We start from the raw sequence: 27,694 nt of genomic DNA on the forward strand, positions 1-27,694 counted from the left end.
TAGCCATTGACAAGAATATGTGCAGTAGCTTGAAAGCCAAGATGCAGCAAAAGCTTAATCAACCAATCATTTTTCTTAATGTGCGGGTCTGCAGAAGTATACAGTACTGTGCAAAAGTCTTGAGTCTTCATTACTGTAATTAGCTTCCAGTGAGCCAGACTTTCTTGTAATTTTTTATGTTGTCTTGAGCAATAGTTCTCCTGTGTTTCTGAAAGTCTTTCAAAGTTTTTCTGTCTTTTCTTTGGACATTGTTTGTTGAACCATTTAACACTGACCTATGAATCATTCATGCAGAAAGAGGCACCTAACTCACAAAAGAAATGGTGGTGGACAAAAGAAGAAGTGGCAAACTATCTGGAGCAGATGGATAGTATCTGGAAGTCATGTCTTTAAGAAGTAGGAACAATAGGAAGGAAGAAACAATAGGAAATAGGAACAAAGTCCACTAAAGACCTGACACAGGACCTGAGAGATGCACCCGAGCCTTCAGTTGATCCATCGACTGTTTGCAGAAAGCCTTGTTAGAAATGGGTTCAGAGGAAGGGTGGTTGTCAGGAAGCCATTCTTAAAGAAGGGAAACAGGAAGAAAAGGCTGAGATATGCTGAATTACACAAGAACTGGACTGTCAAAGTGGTGATAGGTCTTATGGAGTGATGAAACCAAATGTGAAATTTGAGGAGGTCAGACAAAATGTACATATCTACACCCATCTGTAAAAACACGGTGGAAACTATGCCATGATTTGCCAGTGGATTTGGGGATCTTGCCAAAATTGATGGAATTATAAATGTAGAAATACACTGTCAGATTCTTATCCACCATTCAGAACCATCTGGAAAGAGTCTGATTGGCAAGAGCTTCATTTTTCAGCATGACAATGATCCCAAACACACTGCCAATGCAGTAAATCCATACTTGGATAGAAAAAACACACAATGGAACATGTCCAGTCAGTCACCTCGACATAATTGACACAGTGAATGGTCATGTGGTTAGAGAACAGCCTACAGCCAATCAACATCCAAAGCCACAATCCAAAGAAGAGATTTGAATGTACTTCAAGAAGCCTGGAGAGCTATTCCTGAAGACATTTTTTTAAAAATTGCCTAAAAGAGTTCTGGCTGTGTTGAGGAATGATTGTAACCATGTCAAATATTGACTTTCAAGCTTGTTATAATCTCTTTTTGTAATTTATGTTTGTACAATTTTTACATTTTTCAGTAAATTGCTGCACCTATTTCCCATTTTCCTAGCTAAAAAAAAAAAAAAATGAGTGTTGATTTTTGCACAGTACTGTACATCCACCATGAGACATCTAAAACAGATGTATTACTTAATAATAAATACGAACACTTAGGTTCAAGAAAGGGGCAAGCTTCTTTTCTCCTTCTTTTAAACTCTGGATAAGAAGGAGTTTGTATCTAAAGATTTTTTTCTTTAAATTTCCAAAGGCAACAATAACTGAGTATTACCCCTCCCCCCCTTTTTACAATTTCACTACTATTTAGGGTAGTTTTAATTTGAACAATGAAATCCAGCTCTTTGACTGTCTTCCAAGAGAGACTGTCTGAAAATGTGCGCCTTCATCTCCATATTTAAATGATCACCCATGAAATCTGGCTTCTCCCTCTGCCAGGATGGCCATTTGGAGCGGCTATAAACACGTCTGATTTCCAGTGTGACTAGACAACTCATCACCCTTCTTTTCTAACGGAACCAAGACTTTAATCAAGAAAAGAAAGAAAAGGTAGAAAGAAGCATCATGTATAGATTGTAAATCAGTCTTCTGTTAAGTCTGGTGCCCAAGCTTTCAAGAAACGCTCCTTTAGTGCTTTGTCTTGGGCACATTTCTCATAATAATGTGATAGGGCTAATAGTGTGATGGCATTGGTCGCATTTTTCTGTTGGAGGTATAATATGTCTGTTTGAAACTGAAGTTACGCATTTTCCAGTATATCTGCTGTTTGTTCAAGGTACTAATATAGAGTCATATAACAGTTTAATATCACTGTTCTGTCTTCTTAAGGCATGTAATTATTGTCTATAATGGTAAAGCCTATTGTTAATTAGGCAAAACCAGTCTTCTATAGTCTCAGAAAGGCACAAGTCTGACAAACAGCAAGAATAAAACGAATAGATAATAAATACGATTAGAGTGGGAGGTTATTGTGTTCGGGTCTGAGCTGGAGCTCTCCCTTAAAGCTCAGGATTGCAGAGCCTCAGTGAGGAGAGCACCTTTCCCTGATCATCTGACGGCAGACGGCTCCTCCCCGCTCCCTCCTGTCTGCTACGCAAAGCAGTGGCTCGGGCACAACTCTGCCCGCGTTTCTATCCACGGGGTTCGTCTACGTGAGCAGGACACCGGAGTCGAGTTCTCCACTTTGAATAAACAAGGACTGCGTTTCTGCACTGGTGTCGGCTTTCCAGTGAATCAGTGATGAGAGTGGCCGAGAGCACAGGCGGACGCTTTTCTCCCGTGCGGACCTGCCGAGCGCAAAAGTGCGCGCCCTGGTTCGGCTTCGTCTCCATTCTCCGCTCCTGAGATCAACCCAAATCCAAAGAGGCGCGTTGAGATCCCCCACGAACCCCCCTCGTGCGAGGTAACCAGATTTTCCCTCACTTTGAGGACACACTGCTTCTCAGCAGCTCACACACATGCGTTACGCTTTCATGCAACACTTGAATCTCCTAGCGTCTGAGAAAAGGATGCTGTTTTTTAAATTGAATTTTTATTCTTTTCAATTCACGGGTGATTAATTTCTCAGTTGTCAAGCTCGAACAAATCCAGTTATCGCCTCGTAGCGAGCCGATCCTCTGACATTTTGAAATATGATTAGTCACTCATGTGAAATAGGTGCCTCGTCGTTTTTCTGCACCTCACATTTAAATTCTTTTTAATAGAGTATTGATCAAACTAATTAAAAAATAAACGCTGCATCCAATAAATTAACTTTAGGCGCTCACAGGAGCACCGTCTTTTCTAAACCCTGTGGGCTTTGACATTTAAAGTAAGCTTTCCAATAACACTTCTAACACATTAAAAGTTTGGGGCAAAATTTGCGAAGTTAGTGGGTTTTTTCTTTTTAAGGGATTAAAATGCGAACTCAAACAGAGACGTTTGCAGAACTTTTTTTTTTTACCCTCAGCTCCAGATTGAAACTGAAAGCTCTTATATTCCATTTTAAAGAGTCGCCGTGTAAACTCAATCAGACAAGAGCAGCTAATGATAATTACCCCTCTCCTGTACTCGGGGAAACGTAGCCTTGATGCGGCATTGTTTCCTTCCTCGCCATCATTTCATCTCCTGTATCTGCTATCACAACCAAAGCAAGTGAAATTCCAGCAGCCACATATTATAACGTCACAGGATGCAAATTGCCATGGGCTGTGCAATTCACCTTTGATTATGAGCATGTGGGTGTTGGCTTATGTGAGCTGGTGCTTCTAGCAGCAGGATTTCCTCCAAGGCATAAACCGTTGTTTGAGTGGAATAAGTTCTGTGATGAAATTCAAATGAAACATAATGGCTTTTTTTTTTTCCCAGCTGAAACCCTGTCCTATCTCTTTTGCTTCAAGTGGGCTTTAATTGCTCTGTATTTAAAATAGGTTCAATCTTAAGGCTACATAACCACGCTCTGGAAAGTAATGCGGTGGTGTTAATGTTCTGACAATTACTTTTTGGGTGTAGACTGCTCATTATATTGAGATGTGCTGTGCTGAATTTAGTCTTATTGTTATTTTTTTTCCACTGAAAATCCCCCTTTTAAAGATTTTATTTGAAATACATAGTGAGCGCGTGCAAAAAAAACTTTCTAGATGTACACTTATTAATCAAGAGGCAAATGTATGGAAATGGTGAAAATGCTACACAATGAGTTCTCTGTAAGCTGGATAGAAAATTGGAATTAAAGGGCAAAAGGTCGACATGATAAAGGGGTCACCCTCATTATTTTCATACCCGACTAATCAACATGAATGTGGCGACTGTGCATCTGTTGCTAAGCCAGAACGGATATTTTGTTTGCTTCATCCTATGCTTGAACCAAATGTGTAAGTATTGCAGAAAGCAGTGAAGCCGGGCGGTCTATGAGATCATCGTGACAGTAAGCATTTACGAGTTAGGTTGTAAAGACAATAGTGAGATAGGGAGGCGGGTATGATTTCTAAATCTGCAGAGAAAACAAAAGGTGTCTCTGTGGTGTAGGAGTGGACAAACACGCAGGGTCAGTTGGTTTTTACACCACAACGTGAGGGGTTCGTGTGGTAAGCATAGAAGAAGGAGGAGGAGGTGGGAGAGAAACAGTTTCAATTGCCTGTTATTACATTTTTTTTCTTTTTTGTGTTTGATGGAGTTTATCCAGTTGGCTCCACTTGAGCAAAGCGGGGAGGGGAACGAGGGGTGGGGTGGGGTGGAGGAAGAGAAGAACAATAAAACAAAAGTGAATTTTCTCCTCCTCAAGTTTTGCTAATCAAGAGCAATAAAAAATAACACGAGCGTAGAGTTAATATTTGATGAGGTTATGTTTGCTGAATTAAAGGATGAAAACTATTAGCTGAGGCATATGAGACTTTTGTTTAAAATGCAAATGAAATCCAGCGTTTGGCTTTTATGTGTTTGTGTGCGTGTGATAGTGGGAGGATGTAGGTTTTCCCTCAAGAGATCCAACTTTTACAAAACACATTTTTTTTTTATGCTTTTAAATTGGCACAATTCAGCCAAAAGGCTCTAAATTTTGTATCAAAGTCAAACGTCAATGAAACCATTAAACTATTTATCCATGTTGTTTATTTTTATTTGTGAACAATTGTGACAAAAACAATATTTTTAATCAACATTTCTTGTACTGTATGGTGACATCCTCTGTTTTTAAGTCATGGAATTTATGCTTCATCACTGTAGCCTAATTGCCTGACTGGCAAGGACAATATCATGAAATGTAATATGAATAACATCGCAAGTTATTCTGCACTTCATGTCATAAATGAGATCCTAACCTTGAACATGACCCAAAGTCTTAACTGTTTCAAATGTCATAAAATGGCATGAAAAAGGCTTCAAAATGCCACTCTGTCAGACATATGCCTGAATTGGTGTGTTAATTATACAGCAGTGACTGTTAGTGGAGAGTGTAATTCAGGTTATTTTCTGTAACTATGTTGCTTCACACAAAGTGTAACAGCAACAGTTTTTAGCCACAATAGATACTGCCCATCTAAATAACTTCAGATTTAAAGCTGCACTTCCTTCAGTCCCCAGCAGTGTACCCGTTCCGTGTGGAGTAGAACGGATACATAGCTGTCGAGACAGGCAAAAAACAGACACACACTGACATATGTGGCTCTGTATCCACCATGAAAGGTGATAGCCCTATCATATTGCACAGGCAGGTAACCAGATTGGAGGTATTGTTGGCCGTTGCTTTGTAGCACCTGTGATTTGAACACTCTCAGCACTGCTGAATACATTTGCATATTAGCTACTTCCTGTGATTTGCATCCTGGAATTACAGGCTGAGTTAAGAGGTTGCAGAACTCCCCACTGCACAGTTATGACAGGTGCTAACTAGCCTCCTTAGTACAATGTGAGAAAAACATCACAGAGTGATAAGAAACTCTGAAGGTGTGAACATAACGTGCATGAAAAGACATTTCTAGAGAGAATTGCTGCGATTGTTAGCATGCTGAACTAGCTATAGCGAGCTAGCCAGCCGAGCTTGGTGGTTGCCACTTTCAAAGTGAAATACAGACTCCACGGCACAATGAATCTTCTAAAGTATGTGGAAAGAGTAAGAAATAATCTTTCATCTATGTAGTGCAGCTAAGAGTTCATAAGGCCATCTCCTGTCAGTGGTTGCTCTTAGTCATCAGTTAGCCTGCTTTTTTCCTACCCAGGGGCCTGAAGCTCTCTGTCTCCAATTAGGCCCAAAAAGTTGTTTTCTTGTGAAAAAGAATACAATATAAAATAAATTAATTAAACTGAGGTATAACTTTATTTTTAATAAATATTGAAGTCTGTTTGCCTGACTGATATGGGGCAGTGAAGAAGTGGTTTATTCTTGTTAGCATCGTGAATGGAGTGACTTGCTAGTGACAAGATTTACAAGGCCCAGGCATCATTATTTCCCTGCACCCAGTTAAATAGAAGTTGTCAGCTGTCATGTGCTTTGTGATTGACTTTGATCCCGCCTAATGATCACTGTGTTCATCTCGGAGCCGTAGGACATTGCTCGTCATGCTCTCAGCCTGATATAATATGCGCATGATTTCAAAACTGAGCCTCTTGACCTAGTGGATTCTCAGTTCTGCTGGCTTTTTGATTTTGGATATTTACGCCCCTGTGATTAGGTCACCCAAGTACAATCACTCATCCAGCATTGTGATGGTAATGTCATACAGAGGCTGATTTTGTGTGTGTGTGTCTGTAGAGTTGGCTGGATCCCCTGTCTGCCTCCCCCGTGGACTGATTACTGATCAGACTAGCATTTCATATCAGCCTTGTGGGGGGAAATTAGAGGATTAGCAACAACTTCATGCTTATTCCCTACATATCTTCCAGGCCTCCAAATCCTCTGGAAGCCATTGTTATTTTAAGTAGCTTGGCAATTGAGCATGGAAGCAAGTTCTAATTCTCCCAAGTCTTTGGAGATGCTGAGCTGCAGAAAGTTAACATTTTGGAGCTACTTCCCCTGCTATTCATGTTCTTTCATGATGTGAAAATGAGTAACTGAGAGAGGGCCGTGAAGCTGACTGCCAGGACCTCTTCACTCCAATCCTTGGTTCATACATAATAGATAAGTCACTGTAACTTACAGTACAGGGCCATAACTAGGCTAATGCTTAGATTTGCATATTTGTGCCGGATTCCATAATTCATGAGCGTGCAGCAGGCAGAGATGCATGCTGCAAACCTTGGTCCACATGATGAGCACTATATATATCTATCCAACATATCCACCGTGTGTACCAACAACATTAAAAGGGTGCACAGAAGCTGTCTTTTCCAGGCACATGAGAGCTTTGTCTTTATCATCAAAAGCTTCAGAGTCTGAACTCTGCCTTTGGGGAAGCCTTATTAAAGGCACGCAGATGAGAGAATCAGACAACAGGCCTTCTCCCGCTTAATTTACTGCAATTCTGAAATAATAGGACAGGGTGAGAGCGGATGAAAGAAGAGACAGCAGAGGGCAGCGACACCTTGTAGTGAACAGATTTCACGAGCCACTTTTTCATCAAGAGGTTCAAGAAAGCCAGACACCGTCATCATTGGCGAGTGTTATGAAGCAGATTTATCATTCCACTTGATGATGGGACAAGTCATTTATTCATTAAGTTTTTTCTCTGTTTCTTGCATATATATGTATATATGCATATATATGTAGTGTGTGTGTGTGTGTGTGTGCACTCATAGTTTGAATATCTTGTCATATTTGTCAGACTTGTGTTGCTTTGGAGGGAGCACAACCCTGTCATGTAGAGTGAGACTTGCTTTGATTCAGATGCCTTTTCCATACGTATCGATTTATTTTGTGTGGACGCGTCAACGTCTGGGTGTGTGCGCCTGTGGCTGTGTAGTGGTGAGATTTTCTGTTTGTGACACGGTTCCAGTGTGCGTCTGGTGACCTGAGTGCAGATTATTTCACATTTTAATGAAACGATTTCCTGCATCGCAACGTTTTACCATTAATTTAGAGATTTTAAGGTAATCTGGGGAGCTATAGAAGGAATTCACACAAAAACGGCCTTATGGTCCACAATTTCAAAGAAGTCTGCTGAACTGTTAGTCGTCTGTCAGTGTGGACATCATCATCACTTCTAAGGAAGCTGAAATCATTTTCTGCATTTGTCCACTTTTCCTTTTCTTTTCACATCACTGGTGGTAATTTTAAAGGAACAGATGAATACTCATGAGAACAAAATGTCAAGCATTGGTCGGTTCTACCGACTTGCGCTCTTGCCACCACCAGAAGCAACACTTGACATTTGTTCCAAAGGCGAAGATCTGGGTTAGTCTAAATATGAAATTTGATCTTTAGAGACACCGATTTAGGTTTATTGTTGGAAGGTCAAACAACTAACGAAGGCAGCTCAGAGGATGTTTTCAAAGTTAAGCGGAGAGGAGATGAAAATAATGACACACTGTTGAGTATTTAACAGTGGCTCGGCACAGCGTGGCCCCGTAGAAAGCTATCTGACCAGTATTAATAATGTTTCACTTGTGCTTACTGGCGAAGAGTTTAGCAGCAATCTCTCGAGGTAATGTGGGGAGCTGTCCATGGTGCTGAATGAGACTGTTCATCTTGTGTTCTGGAAAAGCGAACGCCCAGATGAGTACCTCTCGTTTTTTTCCACCTCCAGAGGGAACACTGCTCATCTCAAACTTGAAATTGAACCTTGAAAGATTCTGTTTCTGACTTAAAGGCAAAAGGGTGACACGAGGTGTAGTTACTGAACTATATGAGTCTGAATCTGAAAATAGTCAGAATTATGACACAATTCAAAAGCGAGGATTCAGTGCTTGTACATTTAGAAACAATTATTTATTGTGATTGGTAGTCTTATATCAGCAGGGTGAAACACAGTACAGTGTAATGCAACTTGCATCTGTACTTGTATTGAAAGCCTGCTTTTTAATTTTCAATATCATTTATGTGTGGTTTTGGAGTACCTTTTTTAGCCAAACAAATATTGCTCCCATATCTGGTTCATTCTCTGTCCTTTATTGGATGGCTAATTGAATATAATGGGGCTGGGGACTGTGAACCGTTCAAAACGAGCAACTCACAGTCTATTGTGCAACACAAATCTGAAAGGCTAATAATAAAAGCCATGTCACAAAGGAAAGATAATCAGGTGTTTTGTTTTTTTATTATTATTATTTTACAGGCAAAAAGGTAAAAGGTAACATGGTCTTTTTTGTTTTTCCACCCTAGAAAAAATATTTGTGCTTTTTCACTATTATGTTTCATTAACAGATTTTTAGTACTAATCAATAATGAATCAGTTTCTTTAACATTGCTTAAAATATAAAAACTCTTGGTGAATATTTTTGTATAAATAATTATAAATAATCAGAAAATATATTGACCATTTAAAAGTGGTTATTAGTTGCAGCACAATTATTCTACTATAGTGCAACTTACTCATTGATAACTAGCTCCAGTTTTATAAGAAAACACAGTTAATAAAACACCCTAACACTTAATCAACAGAAAAACAAACAAACAAAATTTTATGAGGCTTATAATGTATTTCAGAAGGAAATATATTTAAAATTAGTTAATAAATGGGAAATTCCTAGTTAATTACACCTTAGTAAACACTTAACATTAAGGTTATCTTTATGTGTCTTTATGTTAATAATACTACTACAAAAATACAAAAAATATTTGCTGAACTCTGTATAGTAGAATTTATAGTGCTGTAAGTAGCTGATAGGAGTTGATAAGAATTACATTCTGATGACACTGGCACAAAAGTACTCTAGCTGACTTGAAGCAGCTGAATTTTCAGATATACGCACAAAGTTTTTCAGTGTTGGTTCTGTGATGCACTATTTGTGGCTATGGTGAGAATAAGGATGTCACTACATATAAGCTATTTGCTACCAAAACTCTGAAAGCACAGCATATTAGCTGCTACAATAGCGTCGCTCCAAATAATTGATAAGAAAGGCAGTAAGGAGGCAGTATGGTGGTACTTTGTGTTGTTAATCTGAAATAAACATTACCATTTTGCTTGAAAGAGCTAGCGATGCTGCTGTGAAGTGAATGTTCCATAGTCTAAAATGTTTGCAATGGAAAATGCTACATAGATGCTTAAGCTAATGTAAAAGCTGTAGACAACTCAGCACCAAATCTAACATTTCAGTGACAACATAATGCTAACATTTTTAAATGTCTTTTATCAAAAGTATTTTAAGTACTGCAAGTCCAAATACATGCAGTTAGTGGGGATAGGCTCCAGGATAAGCGGAAGAGAATGGATAGATGAATTAATTTGAAACTTATCATGTAATAATAATGCAGGTTTTTACACTACTTACGCCAAATGTTCATGCCTGATCACAACTCTAAAATAGGACAATAACCTGCAAGCCGGTACAAATTCCCAAATGTGACTCAACCCATATAAAACACAACAATGCTACATCCATTTATTTTTTATCAAAGTATTGCTGTGCAGCCCTTTTATTGACGGTGCCATACAACCTTAAAAAATGGCAGCTAGTTGCATTTTAAATAAAAGATGTGACCTGGTTTCACTACAGGAAGCTCAAGAGTGGAACGGGTTAAGTATCCAGAACAATGCATATAAAACAGGACTATTGAACAGACTTACATTTCTGTCTTTGGGGTCAGTCACTGTAGAAGCTGAAAGAATTTCATTGTTTTCTAAGAGCAGAAATTCCATTAAAAACTGTTAATGTTTGACTATTGATTGTTTTAAATGTACTAACATATTTTTACATATGCACTGTGTATGTTGTGTGTTTGGTAATTGGCTCTGCATTAGTTTCTGAACCCCAAGGCCATGTCCTAGCCCCTTTTCTGTAACACTGCCACTGTAACATTTCAGTGTCAGAGTGCTCTCCAACCCTGAAATGAAAATCCACAGCGACTAGTAAATGTGCCGTATCATTATCTGGGGATATAAAGATGTAATCTGTATGGATAATTCTAATTTCACTCAACTATTGGAGAGATTCACATGAGCTTCTTCTTAATTTATCCATATTCTTTTTCAGATTTTCCATTTCACTTCACAACACATTTGTACACTCCTTCTAATCTTCTAATTACAGCATTTGCTTCTTTCCCACAAATCTACAGTATGTGTGTAACAGATGTTCATTATGTTTTGATTGTTTGATCAGTCAGCGATAACTTAGGGCGTAAGAGGATAATGGTGATTATTTTTATATTTGCTTTCAGTTTTTTTCCATCTAGATAAACAAGCCAAAATATTACATAAAATGGGATTAAAAATAATTACATGCAGCCTGAAATGCTTGCAAAAGCTTTATTTTTGTTTTTGTTACCAGTGTGTTTATGTAAAGAGGACGATTTGCAATGCATGTCATTGAAATTGTATATTGTAATCAATATTCATGCATCACTGTAAATTAACCGACTAAAAAAGGCTTCGCTTTAGTGTCAGGTAAATATTTAATGGCATGTATGCTAAACATATGTTCATTTTGTATGCATATTCCATTACTGGAAATACTTTGGCTCCTGGCATTTTTCTACACAGTCACTCACATTTTAGTAGCTGCCAAACAGATTTGTACAAATTTATAAAGTGGAGCATTTATTATACAGTGCACATGGAGGGTATTTTTAATTCTTATTTTTTTCATTTCAGAGCAGATCTATTCTTTGGTTTAAAGAGTGAGTGTGTGATAAAAACGGTGCCATTTTAACAGGACTTAACTCGAGGCTATCTCGACTCGATAAAAACTGGACAGGGTTTGGCTCTCACCTTGAGAATGACTTTTCATCACATGGCTTCTTCTTTACATCATATCCCCTTCAGTTAACTGCAGTAGGGTCCACAGTTGTGGAATACTGCGAGGATTAGCGAGGGCATTTGATGTTGGCATTCAGGGTTTCAAAGAACTTACCAATTCTCATTCTGCATGTGTCAGAGTACAGAGCTGGTGGTTTCAGTCATTGTCTGACACTCAATGTGAGGATGAATTCTTTTGGTTCAGCTTTGAGGGACAGTTGAAAATCTGAAATTAAATTAATTAGCAATAGTCGAATAAATTGACAGACGTCACTGGGATCCATCTTTTGGGTTTTGAACAGTCCCCTTGTTTTTTGGTGTTATACTAAACAGTGTGTTATAAAACATTTTAGCCACAAAAAATGTGTCATACTGTTAAATAAACACTGTTTATTAATGTTATAGACAAGCAGGAGTGAAAACCTTAGCTTAGCTTAGCTCCAACGTAATCATTTGGCTGTTAGCCTTAATGATAACAGTGGGCTAATGTGGTTATCAGGTAATTGTTAATAGTTAAATGGCTAATGTTCATGTGTGAGCTGGCCTGGCTAACATGTTAAATACTTAAGTGTTTTTAAAACGGGGGCTTTCCTGACCTCTTGAAATTCCTCATAGAGGTTTGCTCTGTATTGTGAATATACTATCTTCAGCTGCTAGTGGTGGGTGGGGGTGAAATAGTGTGTCAACTGGAGGAGGTGAAGATGACGCTGTTGCAAATGAGCATCTAATATGATATTAATTTTTAGTCTGGAATAGCATCTGAGTATTTTTTGACAACCCTACTGCACATACGCAGTAAGGGAACATTTATACCAAGTAAAAAAACACTTCCCTCTCACGCAATTTAGACTAATACGATTGTGACAAATCATGTCAGTGTGCCATGAAATTACCAACCTCTGTAAGGATGCTACAAAGCTGCATAGCTTGGCTTATTTGCAAGCTAGCTGGCAAGCGTAGAAAGATTATTTGAGTAAGTTCACATCAACAAGTGACGTTAAGCCCAAACTCATTAAATTGACATTAGGATTATGTAAGGTTTATGTGCCTTGTGAGGGGTCCTTGCCCCCAAGAAGGTTTGAGAGCTCCTGCAGAAAACCACTAGCTTGGGTTTGATTTTTATATCTTTGGATGGCTGAAGTCACTAGAGATTAAATTTGTTTTGTGGGTTAGAGAAGTCTGTAGGGGTGTATCTGTGCATTGATAATTTCCAGAGCAACAGATGCAGTTGTATTGCAGTGTAATTTAATGCAAGAAGTACTCCACATAGGAAAACTCATTGCCCAGCAAATTAAACCATTACCTCCCCGGTTGGAGTTAAATATGGAGAAATTACTCATTTAATGTCTGATTACTCCCTAATAGAGCCATCTAAACAATGGTATCCACACATTCCCACAAGTAAATCCTGCTTCTCTGCAGCATACGGGTGGCAATTGCTTGTCAGGGTCAGAGTGAAGTTTTATTAAAAGATTCACGCTAAGAAGTCAAAAGAATTCATCTATTTGGATTCATTATAAGATGGCTCTCTAGTCTGAAGATTTGTCTTCATTATCCAGCCAAACACCAGGCAGATAACACTCTGCCTCATTTGCTTTCCCAGCCTCAATTTTCCCTGAACGATAATGCAGCATCTCTTTTGTGTGGCTGTGGTAAAGACAAGCAAGCCATTTTCAATATGCACGCAGGATTACAAAGGTTAATCATCAATTTAAAGCTAATCTTTGTTAAATACCAATAGAAGCTTGGTCTGTGCTCAAGACAGATATAATCAGGCAAACCCCCAAACAATCCTCCATCTAAATGAAGTGAAAGATGGTTAATCTAGGCTGTACGGCACAAGTTGATGAGCGAGTACGGCGGAGGATTGCACCACAACTCCCAACTAATGTTCCACTGTTTGCTAAATTTAGTTGTCGATTCTACGGGGCGAACCACAGAAATGCTCCCAATTCTCGTATTGACTTCAAATAGAATCCAATAGAAGGAGACCCCCAACAAAACGAATGCCACTTTCCTGCTCAGGCATTTCATTTCACCCCCATCCTGCTTGGAGATGGTAATTCTCGTGTATTTATCCTTCCTTCATTGTTGCTGTGGAGTTGAGATAATTATGGAGTTTTAAAATTATGCAATCAAGGACAAGATCCCTCTTCCCTAGTCTGGGAAAATGAGTAATTAAATTTCTCCTTTTTTCCTGAGTTAATACGCAGACGACTGGGATCACAGGGTCCTAGTCATTATCTGGTCTGGTCTGCTCTGGTGAAACATGTCTGCCAAGTTGGCTAATTAAAATTTGAGTTTCCTTCCATTGCAGGCTGTTCATATTTGTCAAAAGTGGCACTTCATGATATTAGAATAAAATGATAAAAGATTTTTAAAAGCTCATCGTCACATGCAGGTGTGTGGAAGTTAAACAGAGGGAAGAGAAATAGCGGCACATTCACACACAGATTAAAGGCAGCCTTGCAGCTAGCCGGTCCTCATTAAGTTAAAGGCCAAGGGATCTGTGGAGACCTTATTGATTACATCTTGCTGGTGGTATTACATGTACTATTCATAACGATGTAGTCGATGCATAATCACCGCGTGAAAGAATCACTAGGAACACCCAAAAAATATCTGTATAATAAAACCTTGTATTTTAAAAATATCTATATGTCCCATATAATATCTGAAAAAGCACAACTGAACCGATCGTTTTATGGCCCTAATCTCCGGAATTCAAGGGGACAACATTTAACAGGAATTATGGTAAAGTAAAATATAACTAAAATATTCATGACAACCCCGGGAGGCATCTACTTTTAAATGCACGGGAAGTAAAGTTCTATATGTTATTTCTTTCAAACTTCTTGACTAGCGAGATAAGCTTAGGACAAAACATTGCGTTTCCCATTAACCTAAGCCATTTCAAGTCTGGGCAGGAATTTACAATAATGGGAAATAGAATCAGCTCACCTTAATGGCAGAGGCATAATTCCATTGACAAGGCAGGCTCCTTTAATAAAGATAAGCCCCGAAGAAAATCAATAACCTGAACTAATTTCGAATGGACTCAGACGAACATAACATTCGCACCTAAGCAAACATTTTTAAAAGGCCTTTTTCATTGCTATTGCTTAGAGAACAAACGGAGGCTGTTTTCCAATCTTCGCTACATGACACAGTAACAAAGCAAGCCAACGAGTAATCTTGCAGATGCCCTTTCTCTGATTCTTTTTATTCCCCCATTAGGCCTCTGATGCTGGGTCCACAAACTTCTCTAATTAAGAATTCGTCTTCAGCACATTCGCCCATAAAATGGGCCTTGCTGCAGAACGTGGGGTGATAAAAGGAGTTATTGGGCCTGCGACCTCCTTTGCCTCTTATCTCCCATAAACACTTCAGTTGGTTTTTACAGGACCGTGGAGGCGGTGGTACGAGCAATAAGCCAAAGGGGAATGGCCAAAAGGCTGGGGTGGTGGGGGGTGGTGATGATGTCTTATTCATGAAGAACGGCTCAACAAGGGGGCGCAGATGAAATTGACAGCGAGAAGTCATCGTCATCACACTACAGGCGGTAATGCTGCTCCGATAAGGCCCGTCTCGTAGTTGAAGTTGATTAATCTTTGCGCCGGGCTTCATTTCAGCGTGTGCCGTGGTGATTTTTAAAGCGGTAAAATACAGAGTGCTTAAGCTCTTTTGGGAGGGAAATTAAAAAAAATAATATTGCACACTCATTAGCTTTACCAGGGGTTCTTACATTAGCTTGTGGGTTTAGCGACACACCAGCAGAAGACAAAGCTCTGCTCTGCTATGAAAGTCACCCCGCTGAAGTGACACGTTTTATTCCCTCTATCTTCTTAACCTGATTCTGTCACACACCCAGGACTACACATGCACAGATATTTTCATTAAGTTGCAGACAGGTTTCTTACAGCCATTAAAATGAGCCTGAAGTCTTCACGTCTTGTATGTCATCTTCTCTGGTTTTCATTCCACACACATTAAATTCAGTTAAAGCAAAGAGTGTTTTTTTTTTTATAACATATTCTTTTTTTGTTTTCTTTTCTTTTTAACCCACACCTCATTTCAGTGTGTGCATGCTCTGGTGATTTGAACCGATGGCGGATGCCATCCTGCTATGCGGGCTGAACACAAGAAAGTGTACGGTGAGATTGCATTCAAACCGCTGCCAGTGTTGTGTTCTCAAAAAAGAACAAGAGCAGAAAGAGTATAAAGTAACAGAGGCTGCCAATACTTGTGGTTAGCCTTCCTTGAAAATGTCTGTAAACAGAGCTTCGCTGGTGGTGGAATCTCAGCTTAAAAGCGCGCGTGGAGCCCAACTGGCGCTGGAGTTTTCGTCTGCTCTCATGCAGGGGGGAGATTTTGCAGAGGTTAGGCTAAAAAAGCAGCTCGGTGCTTCACGGGCAATGGTGTGGAGCGGTGCGAAGGCAAACGCAGTAAACAATGTAATGATAGAGCGAACGACAGCCGCGCGGAGCTATGGTGGTTTATGTCCTCCCTCATCTCTGCCCAGTCAGGCCTCTGAAGCACACCCCTGCCAGAGAAGCAGGGGGCCGTGCACGGGGAAATGGAGCTGGAGATTGTTATTATAGATAAACACTTCTCTTACGATCTAGTTTGCCCTGCAACCAGGAAATTACAAGGATGTTGCTCAAAGTTGAGCGCAGAGGCGACTGGTTTTATTTGCCTCCGAGGTGCCAGTATGCACAGTCACAAACTGCGCTCAATAAATGATGCTGAGTCGCATGTGGGAAATTGATGGTCTTTTTTAGAGTACATTTATAAATTTGTATATATAGATGATGTTTATGGATAGAAATGGGTTTTTTTGTATAACTGATGCCTTTCAGTTGCTTAATTAATGAACAACTGCAGTATAATTTGCTATATACCATGTGTTTAAATATGAAGATTTGCCTTCTGTTCTATTAAATACAGCATTCAAGGGTTTGCATAAACATAAGGTATTGACATGATGACGTCCATTGAAATAACATATTTAACCAAATGACTCATTATAAAACCAACGGTTAGTCGAAACCTTGTGCCTTAATCCAAGAGCATACGTTATTTTGCAGTTAATAAACAAAATCTTTCCTGAATCTTAATATCTATATTTAAATGCAATATGAACTAGGCATTATACATTTTAAATGATACTGAAGATTACAACAGAGTTGCTCTAACCAGTCGTCCTGTTTATTCTGGAAGTTAAGAGATGCCTCTCCACTGCACTTCAAATGAACTCAAAGTGATGAACGATGCAGCTTTGAAAAATACTTGTTTTGTATTCTTGGGGGAGGGGGGCGGGGAGTATTTTTTATGCCTATCATTAATTAAAAAAGCAAAAACTAGAATTTGCCTGTACACAGAAAATAGACTGAAGAAACACCAGTGGGCCTCTTAGTGTCCAGTATGAACAGAAGGAATGACAACATCAAGTCTGCTGCCACATTAAAATGAGTTGATTTTGCCTCTCTTAAAGGTTTTGTGTCTGATAGAGACGTTAAAAAGGATGACTTAGCAGGTTTTAAACTTAGCACCGTCTCAGGCCACACCGTCTGATCCATCCGATTGTGTTACGATCCGTGAGCCGCATGCGAGGCGACAACTTGAATTACTTATGCAGATGAGGTAGCTCGATACCGTGAAAGTTCAAGTTCAAGGTCCTTCGCTGCGGCTAAAGCGACATCCCAGAAATGGGCGTCTGTCACCGCCAATCTGATGCTCCTTGCATTTCCCATCTCCGTATCTCTCAGTTACGCTTGACTGATTCGTCATTCACACGTACTGCACAAACAAATCGAGCCGATCCTGGCTCTGCACTAATATGATAGCAGAGCCAGTTGAGCTGACCGCTGCTTCCTGACTTTGCTGAACTCCATCACAGTTTTCTAATTGTCAGGTGTCTATTTTTATTGCCTCTTATGGGACACAGTGAATTCCTACCTGAGCATGCTTTATTTGTGCTCACTGTGTTTCCAGAGCGTGCTTCTGCTTGTTTATTTACTGCATGTATGCCAGTGATATCCCGGTGTAACCACTACTGACACATCTAACTGCATAATGCTTGGATGCAAGTGAATGCAGGACACCTCTGTGCTAAATGGTTTTAAGCTGAATGTGTTATTATTAGCTTGCTAACTGCCGCCTGGTGTTGAATCACTCCAGCGCTTGGCAGCCAACAGCAAATCACAGAAGGTCCAAATACTAAACCTCGAGTTCTGCAGTACTGAATACATATTTGTGATGGCGGGAAAACACTGGCAGATCCGTGGCGTGTGCCTTCCAATAGAACGCTGCTGTGCCAGATCGGGAAAGGTTTTCCAACTGCACACACCAGCTGTAGTGTGGGAAAATAAACACAAGATATAAGTTGACCTCTTGGAGGAAAATAGCATGCCCCTAGTGTGTGTGTGTGTGCGTGTACACCTTAGTTAATATGTATTACGCGCTTTGCCCTCGAGTACAGTTTACTCTCTGCATAACTCAACACTTGGCAAGGTGGGATTACGCTCAGTGTATTCTGTAATGCTGTTTATGAGCTGTAAGATTGATGCCATTTAATAAACAACGGTACAGAAAAAAAAATCATAAAATTCTCTAAACGTTGCACATTTTTCTCACTTTACTCATCAGAGCTTTGATATCATCGTCAGTACCCGGCAGGCCTTGCCATAGTTTTTTCTCATTAAACTATTCATCACATCGGCCTCATCAAAGATTAAGAGTATCCTCGCTGTTCATTACAAGATGGCCTGCTTTTTATTTGATGAAGTAATTCATCCATAATGTATGTGTATATTGGTGTTTGCAGGATGCCTGCGAGACTGGGGGCGAAAGCGCTGGCGTTCCGCAGACTTAGCCCCACGAAGGGAGGACGAAGCCGGTGCCTTTGTTTTGATTAAGTCGGCATTTCGCAGTGTTCCCTCTGCGATGAACCGCAGATCAATTACTTTACACAGAGAAGATCAGACTCATTGTGAGAAGCAGGAAAAGGTGTGATGGGAAAAGAATTACAGCAGCATTAAAGTGGGGCACAGCAAAATTAGCTTTATCTTCGTGAGATGAGGAGGCTATTGCGGAGCGGGGAGCTTGATTCTGTGGAAAGCATAGGTGCTTTATCAGAAGTGGCAGGCTGAATGAGGATCATCAGGCCACACTCTGATTGAATTCCTTCTCATAGTCTGTTGTTGTTTCTGACGGACCGCGGAACACTTTCCTGAGTGAGTCAGTGTCCCTGGGATTGGTTGCCTCCACTCATCCAAGGGTGATGAGCAAGTCAGCCTATTTTATCTGTGAAAATGCCTTCTGGGAATCCAGACAATGTCAGTTGGTGCTTGAAATAAATCTCAGAGCATTGACAAATGTCAGGGCTAAACTGGAGGAGGCCTGGGCCGAAGACTGCGGGACTGCGAGAGCAATCCCGTGGCAGTTGAACAATGGTGCATTTAGGCTGGGTAACTGGAGGGGTGTTGCCGTGGCGAAATGACAGTGCTCCGCGGCATTGTTTGACCCGGGCAATTGGGAAAAGCAACAGCATTTTATATGCTGTCGTATAAAATGCTACGATGCGTTGTTTGTCGATAAAGATCCTTATTCAAACGTTGCCAATCTAGCAGAAACATACATTTGCTTATGTGGCGCAGGCCTTCGTCAAGTTGGGTGGCTCATGTTCGTGTGCACAGATGGCAGTGGGCAGAAGGATTGGTAATTGGAAGAGCTTACGTTGCACACTCAACCACTCTACGGGTGGAAAAAAAAGCTGAAACGACTGCTATACAGAGAAAGTTTAACTCAACTTATACAAAATCACAGATAAAAGACTGTAATTAGGGCCCGAGGCCACATGCGTTTGAGTGTAAAAGCAAATGACAGATTACATCCTCTCTTAATGAATGCCTTTGCTGACATGTGGGTGTGGATTAGGTCATTGTCTTACTCATGCGCTCCAAAAATAGCCCGATACCGCTTCATCAGAGCTGCAGTCCTCTCAAAACAGGGAAATATTGTTTCTCCAGCATCAGTGTTTGTAAAATGCTGCTGAGTTGTCTGCATCAATAGTTTGTCATAGTTATGGCATTTTATCACACTTCCAGGGCCTGATTTAAAGACTGAAAGTTAAGCAAGGATTAGATTAACATGGCATTCCAAGGCTGCCCTTAATATAGCTTAAAAAAGTGCATTTTTTACGAACTGAATACATTAAACTTAAGTTTGAAACACTGTTGAATTAGGCAGTTGCCCTGCATCAACACTAAACCAGGCAGAAACCCTGTGAGTTCACTCAGAAAACAAGCCGAGGCTGGCATAGAAATCAGAGAGAAAAAGGGCTTAAAACACACCTACATAGGCTGGCATGGGAAAAATAATGAGAGCACTGTGTGCTCTTTGTTCCTGAACGTGAAGAGAGACTGAAGAAAAGGTAAAAAAAAGAACCAAAGAGTACTTTTGTAATCTGATTTACAGAGCTTAATTTTCCCTCTGAGAATACAGAGCTGATATGTTTTACCAAAAGAAAAAAGAAACAAAAAAGCTTTAATTTGGTTTCATGTGTCCAAAGTACATCCTTTCACAAACATTGCGGCTTGTAAACATGCATTTTTACCAAACACCAGTCAGGCTTTTTTATGTTTGTCTTTCAAAAAGTGTACTCTTCCAGGGTCTTATTTCATCGAAACCACTTTCATTATGAAAGCAGACACAATCACGAAGGTTAGCTTAGTGTTTCAAACTCTTCGACTGTTCAGTGTGGGGTTAGTTTTCGAGGGAAGGTTGGTCACAGCCCAAATGGACATTAGATTTTCTCATTATATCAGCAGCTGTGGCCACAGGAGTATGAAAAAGGCTTGGAGAGGGTCTTGAAGTCTTTCCTTGACCATGATCGGCGAAGGTTTCTTTCTTTTTTTCTTGTGTTGATCCTTTGGTAAACACAGGAAGTGTTCAGTTCTTATGATATAACTTAGAGATACTTTACCAGCAGGTGGCCCCAAAGGAGAGGATTACTCTGATGCTTGTGCCACTGCCAAATGTCACTTTATTAGGTACATCTAGCCCAAATTAATGCATATATGTTATAAGTAAAGCAGTGCTGCAAGAAATCCTCCTTTTTGAAGGCTTCTGTTGAAACTGTCATTTATAATCACCACAAACTGTCTTCCCAGAAAGACCTGATGAAAACTGATTCATCATCCTCTTCTTCTTCTATTCTAGATTCTAGTTATTGAATGAGCTGTGGAAAAGAGTGCGCTGCATATCACAACAATCGCCCAATACTAACAGCTCCGTGTGAACACGCCTCCACATTAACCTTGGTTAATGCCAGCATTACAATAGCACTATCTCTGAGCCTATAGTTGATGTTCAGAACAGGCTCAAACTCTCTCTCTCCTAGTCGGGGGTTAAATGCCTTGCGTATGGGCAAGTCATTCAAGGGCACATCTGTTGGCTTTCTAATGAGAAGAAAGCATTGCTCTTCCCCGATTATATTTTCTTTACCAGCCTGGAGATTAAAAGTGGCAACACTGTGTTCTCGAGCTACCCCACAGCCTTCTTCTCTCATACTCCCCAGTTAACAGCTGTAATATACCATTATTGTAAACAGAGGGGGAATACTCACTCATTATTTGTTCACATCATGATGAAGCTAGCTTTGAACGGGGAATGGGATGCTTCACAGGGCTCAAGGTGTCCCTTCAAAACCCCTTTGCATGCTGATGCAGCACAGGGTTGGAAGTTAAGGATTTTACATCTGAGAAACTAAACGTGTGAGTTTCTCAAAGCTCTGCTGGCTTTCATGCTGTCGGTTTATATGAGTTGTATCACTGAATCTATGTAGTTTAGGTTAAGAAAGAAAGAAAAGCTCTGTCTTTGTCCTCGGTACGTAGCTGAAGCCTGAAGTTGTTGCACTAGAAATTAATCAAGTGAGCCAGGAATCCCACTGCGAACCGAAATGCATCCATAATTTAAAATCAGTCTTGCATGTGGGAGTGAAGTTTCAGAGTTCCAGTTTGGATGTGGGTGGGTGGGAAAAAATATATTGTAGTGGTTTCTGAAGGCCTACTGGAGAGGATGGGTGAGGAAAGGAAGTGGGAAAGTGCAAAACAAAAACAGAGTGAAAGTGCATGTGTTTCTGTGTCCAAAGTGACTGGACGGACGGGTCACAGCCTCTCACACGGGATCGTCTAACAACGCTGGACGACAGCGAAGCGGAGACGCAAGAGGGTGGGATGGAATGAAGTCAAATAAACAAGCGGTAGATAAGAGCAACGGCAGATTCTTATGCTTAGATCAAACAAGCAAAACAATCTGTCAGTGTTTATGTTTACTTGTGGTGCTAAACGACTTAAAATGTGTGACCACACAAGAAAAATGGATAGTAATATTGATTAATTTTTTTTAACTTCCTCACTTGAATCCGTTTAATAGCAAAAGCCACCCTTTGTAATCAAGCTTTATTGCAGTAATAATTATTTTGTACTAACGTCTCTAATGAGCACCCATTAAAAAAACAAAGCACCCTGTGCAATACCTGCTGCCTGCCACAGTTAATGGCAGGGGGCCTGTTGAATATGAATGAGGCTTTTTTTTTTCGCTGTAGATGTATAGAGGCGGCTGTTTGGGTTAATTAGTGGGAACCTGGCTTCCCGTGGTGCCTGGAACCTGTGGAGCCCTCCTCTTAGCCTGGTGGGATATAATGAATAGTGCAGAACTGTTGGCGGAGCTGTCTGCTCAGGTGGTACGCTGCACTTTTGCTCCGGGGCCAGAATAGTTTTAAAGTCTGGACAATGGTCAGCGAAGGGCAGCTCTCGAACGTGTGTGTACGTGTGTGTGCAGAGGCTCAGAATTATGGGTTCGAGTGGTGAGTGTGGTGCAGTGTTTTAGATTTTTGTTATCTCAGCAACTGTGCCTCCGACTTTACCGAGTTCAATTTCCATACCCACTTATACATAATCAGGGTCAAAAAGAGGATGGAGAATATCCCGGGGTGCGGGGCAGGGAGACATCTTCACCACGAGTGGACACTCACAGAGCTAATGCATGTAAAACTAATTCAGTAAAAGTGTGGTCGTTGCTTCCCGTCCAAAGCTGCCCCCCACCCCCACCCCAATCTAATTAAAAACGTATCACCATTTTGAAAGAGAGGGAGGGATTGACTCTAATTCATGAGGTATTAATGGTTCATATTAGTAATGCACTGATAGTGCGATACCTTAATTCTGGCTATCTGGGAATATTAAGTATTAAATATTACTTTTTTCTTTTCTGGAAATTTATTATGCCTCATTGCCACTGGAATCATTCTTATGTATGGTATCATCAGGTTAAGGAGTAGCGCTGCAGTGCTAAAGGATTAAAGATGGTCATGTCATGGCTTAGGTCAGAATGGTGCCAGTGTCTATTTAGCACAGCAAATCAGGATATGTCTGGTTCAAGATGAAAAATGCAAACAACAGAACAGGTTTAAAAGCATTTCCACCACCTTGACATTCGTGGCCCGGCAGCACTGTTATGCCTTTAGAGTGCAGGAAGAAAGTTAGCCAGAGGAAAACATTAAAACTCTACATTGAAAAAATTGGATTTTTCACCCTCAATAAAAATGAAGCAATGAGTTTGAGTAAAACGTAACTAAAATGTAAAAAATGAAACATTTATTTTTGTTGTGGCAGATGCCCATCCCTGAGCCTCTCATGGAGGTTTTTTCCCGTTGAAAGGGAGTTTTTCATTTCCACTGTCATCAAGTACTTGCTCATAGGGGGTCATGCGGTTGCTGGGGTGTATTATTATTCCAGTTATTGTAGGGTCTTTACCTTACAAAATAAAGCACCTTGAGGTGACTGTGCATTTGAGCAGATTCTGTTCAGTTTAACATTTTACATTATAGAACAAAGTTACAAAAATGTATATGCAATTAAATTACTTAAAGTCAGCAATTTAGGCAGAATTTTTTTTTTGAGTGTTCAAGCAAAAATGTGTCCAGTTCTACAATCTGAATCTATGTTCTGATGCTGTGAAGCAGCAGTGAGACACCACACAGATGCTATATCCTGCACACAAAACTCAGTGTGGCCATAGTTATCCCCTGCCAGCCTGTGCTGTGTAACCTTCCACTGGTCCCCGCAGTCTTCAGCAGATATATTCTTGGTTAAGTGGTCTGCCAGATATTGTGGCTGCCATGTGCCGATTGAAAAGCTGGAAAGATACACATCAAGTGCAGAATAAAGCAATAAGGCCCGGTGGAATGTGAAACAATGGCTCCTTCCAGGTGGTGCTGTACTGTGAGAGGTGTGGGGGGAATTGGATGAGACAGAAAGCTCGTCTGGCTGCCTGGCTGTTAGCATTGGACTTGGCAGCTCTCTGCCAGGGAAACGCTGACAGGCAGGCGAGGCTGTCACAGCACATAAGTGCCTCCTCGCACCATCCCGGCTCCTGTAGGGCAGGTCAGCTCTCCCGCGTTCAGAACACGGGCCCAGTCCCACACTCAGACCACAGATCATAATGTGGAACTGGGGAGGGGGAGGCATGTGTCACAGGCTTTATATGGTTGAAAGACTCTGTGAGGTGAGAGAAAGCCACTGGTGACACCACAGAAATGTGCTCTGCGCGTTGGTAGCTACACTCTTCACTTAATTAAGAGACGGCTTCTGTGATTAAATTGTGCTGAAGGCTGAGCATTTCTGCAAGCAGAGGATTAATGATAACAGTTGGCCCGCTAAAAACAACTCAAGTGCGCAGATTTAGATCGTCTATGCGCGCCTCACAAATCTATGATCCCCTCACAATGTGTTGACAGTTTCTATGCAAAGATTACACTTTCATACTTTCATCAGTTCGGAATGAGCGTGTCCCACAAACTTATCTTAAATTCTTGTAATGGCTGATCATTCTGGAGTCAAACTGATCGTTATTTCACACCGCTGGCTTGGTGCATAAATTAGGTAGGGAAAGGACTTTTTTCAGCCTTTCTTTAAACATAAAATAAATTACTGAGTGTGTGATTTTCTCTAAAAAAAAATATTTTTTGGGGGGGGGCTTGGAAGGAAAAGATTGCTGCGAAAAAGAACTGCCGAAACAGGCAGCCTCCCTGCTGTTATCAAAGAAATGAAAGATCAAATTTATTTTAAAAAATATCCTTTCCTCCTAGAAAACCCCAATAGATGTAATTACAGTAAATGCCATCTACAGACTGTGAGCCAGGAATTCAGCGTCTTAGTTGGGAGGGAAATTATCCCCAGTGTGCTGAAACGTTCAAAAGGTGACGAAGTTACTTCCACAGAAACACCCAGTTTTTAAATTGTATTTGAAAGAAACCCATTTGTGGTCTACATTATGAGGGACGAGGTAGTGAAAAAATTGTTTAATGTATGCATTTGAAATCATATGTGTGTGTGTGTGTGTGTGTGTGTGTGTGTGTGTGCAGCCATGTGTTCCCAGGCTGGGAATATGTGTGCTTGTTTGGATTGCCTTACCGTGACCTTTGCTGTTGAATCTGGATGTTTGCATAGCCCATCCCTGTTGTTTTGACTAGCACAGAGTAAGCAGCAGCTCTCTCGGCTGCCTTTCCTCCTGAAAAATATCTGAAGACTTTTGCCTTTTAAATTAATTCCATGGCATTAAAAATATATATATGTCTATACATTTCTTGCTACAGGGATGTTTTTTTCCCCTTTTTTCTTGCTGAAGTTAAGGCACACCATTTGACTAGCGCTTGTTGAAGGCAAGAAAAACAAGGCGAATATTAAAATAGTTAAAAGGCCTTATAGAAAGGATCAAAAGTTAAAAAAGACGAGGCAGCGACATTCAATTTTCCCATGCTTTTGAAGGGCTCCTCGGCAATATTATAAGTCAAACCTAACACCCTAAATCCTTCTCCTTGTTGTTTGCTGGATTTCACTGCTCTGGTATCGATCTTTCCCGGCTCGTATAGAAAATCAAAGCCACCTAGAGTGGGAACTCATCTGATTTCCGGCAATATATTTGTCTTTACAGTCTCTTGGTTTCAGCGCTGTGGGTAGGTGCGTATTGATACAGGTGTGGATTTTGACCTGCTGAAGGAAGACAAAGAACTCTGGCCTCATCTTTTGGCCTTCAGACTCAATTGCATATTTCAGACACATTTTCTGATGAGCTGTCTGGCTAAATGTTTTTCGCACCGAGAAATTACAGTATCAATTGAAAGTGACTTTATAGAGTGAGAAGAGAAAGCAGATGGGAAGAGGGAGGATGAAAAGAGACTCAAAGAAAGATGAATTGAGATTATCCTTTTGAGATCATACACTTATAACAGACATGGATTGTATTTATGGCTGGATTGCTTTTTCATGGGAATGAGGAAGGTGCCATTTCAGTATAATACAGACATTCATTCTTCATTATATGCCTGAAATCTAAAAGCCCTTTCTTCTTTCTCTTTTTTGTCTTTGTTCCTCCCTGCAGATGTGCCGCAGACTGATTCGTCCTCCGTCTCCAGTTCATATTCAATGGCAGACAAAGACTGCATTTCTTAGCAACACTGAGTTCAGAAAGTCAGCTTTGGTCCACAGCTAAGCCACAGCCTTCTTTCTTGCTACTGACTCTTTGCAAGTCTCCACTTCAGTCCATCACCATGGCCTGTTTTCTGGCATCAGCCTTTCTCCTGGTTCTTCAGACATACGCTGCCCCACCTGAGCTTGTCCAGGCAGGATTTGGGATTACACTGGACGCCGTGGACCTGGACACCGGCCTACTAGCAAATGTCTCTGGAGATGTAACCACATCTCCACCCCCAGGAACAAGCAAACGAGCCCCACATAGTATCATTATTGGGGTACGCAAAGGTGGCACAAGAGCGCTGTTGGAGATGCTGGACATACACCCTGAGGTTGCCGCCGCCGCCACCGAGGTGCACTTCTTTGACTGGGATGAGAACTACGCCAAGGGCTTTGAGTGGTACCGTGAGTTAATGCCCTACTCTTACCCACACCAGATCACAATAGAGAAAACTCCAGGCTATTTTACTTCAGCCCTTGCACCCGAACGTATCTGTGCCATGAACTCTTCCATTAAGCTGCTGCTGATCTTGCGAGACCCAGCTGAGCGGGTCATCTCCGACTACACCCAGGTGTACTTTAACCGGCTGGAGAACCACAAGCCGGTTCAAGCCATTGAAAACCTGCTAGTACGCAACGGAGCGCTGAATATGAGGTACAAGGCCATTCAGAGGAGCCTGTACGACGTCCACATGCGCAACTGGCTGCGCCACTTTCCCTTAGAACAGATACACATAGTAGACGGTGACGCTCTGATCCGTGATCCCCTCCCAGAGCTTCAGAAGGTGGAGCGCTTCCTTAACTTGCCACCCAGGATAGTATCCACCAACTTCTACTTCAATCAGACCAAGGGGTTTTACTGCATCCGCAGTGATGGCCGAGAGCGCTGTCTGCACGAGTCTAAGGGACGACCTCATCCTGCTGTTAACAGCACTGTGCTCCAGCAGCTCCGCTCCTACCTTCAAGAACACAACCGCACCTTCTTCAGGCTGGTGAAGCGCACCTTTGACTGGCAATAAAAAAAAACCAGCTCGCATTCTTAACAGAGCCACTATCTTGTCTGTGACGAGGACAAAAAAATTTTAAAAAATGCGGGAGGCTATGAAGCACTTTAAGGACGTTTAAAAACTTTTGAATAGCCTCTTAATAACTACTGTTGTAATCTCTGGTTTCAGCAGAGGAGTTCTATATTTACACGATAACGGCAAAAAATGTGAAAAACTGTAACTACAGGCGTAAGATTAAAAAGAAGAACCTTCAAGCTTAATAAGTCATTCTCTCTGTGCTGGAAGTGTTAAGTGGTGAAATTGCAGTGAAAACAAGTTTATGAAACTGATGAAGTTTTTTTCCCCCTCTCCTTTGATATTCTTGTTCTTGATAATAAATTGTTCTGCTTTGAAATGTACAAAAAATGGCATCTTTCTATCTTTCTCCGTTTCATTCTGACCATCAAAAGCCCCTCAGCCTTCTAACCTGTGTTATTTAGGGAGTATGCTAAGATAGGCAAAGGCATTAGATAAGCCTCTGATTTGCTGTGGTGGAAGGTAGACATTAATGCAAGGAAATGGGTACCCCGGAGCAGCGCTTTAGTAGTACAGGAATCACTAATAGCTCTGGACATTGAATGCAGCCTGTGCCTGCAGCTAAA

The 27,694-nt window shown here is 40.9% G+C and overlaps 1 protein-coding gene across 1 annotated transcript; it reads left to right on the plus strand.

Annotated features, from left to right (window-relative positions):
• The first annotated feature begins 2,204 nt into the window (after positions 1-2,204).
• On the plus strand, positions 2,205-27,316 carry hs3st1l1 (heparan sulfate (glucosamine) 3-O-sulfotransferase 1-like1). The gene is made up of 2 exons (XM_005462954.4): positions 2,205-2,601; positions 25,955-27,316. The coding sequence occupies exon 2, from the start codon at positions 26,124-26,126 to the stop codon at positions 27,063-27,065; it is 942 nt and encodes a 313-aa protein (XP_005463011.1). The 5' UTR covers positions 2,205-2,601; positions 25,955-26,123; the 3' UTR covers positions 27,066-27,316.
• Positions 27,317-27,694: the final 378 nt, after the last annotated feature.

This window comes from Oreochromis niloticus, linkage group LG13, assembly GCF_001858045.2.
Source record: "Oreochromis niloticus isolate F11D_XX linkage group LG13, O_niloticus_UMD_NMBU, whole genome shotgun sequence".
Lineage (NCBI taxonomy): Eukaryota > Metazoa > Chordata > Actinopteri > Cichliformes > Cichlidae > Oreochromis > Oreochromis niloticus.

Bases quoted from the DNA above. Each gene is read 5' to 3' on its own strand.
- hs3st1l1 (XM_005462954.4), top strand. From the start codon at position 26,124: ATGGCCTGTTTTCTGGCATCAGCCTTTCTCCTGGTTCTTCAGACATAC.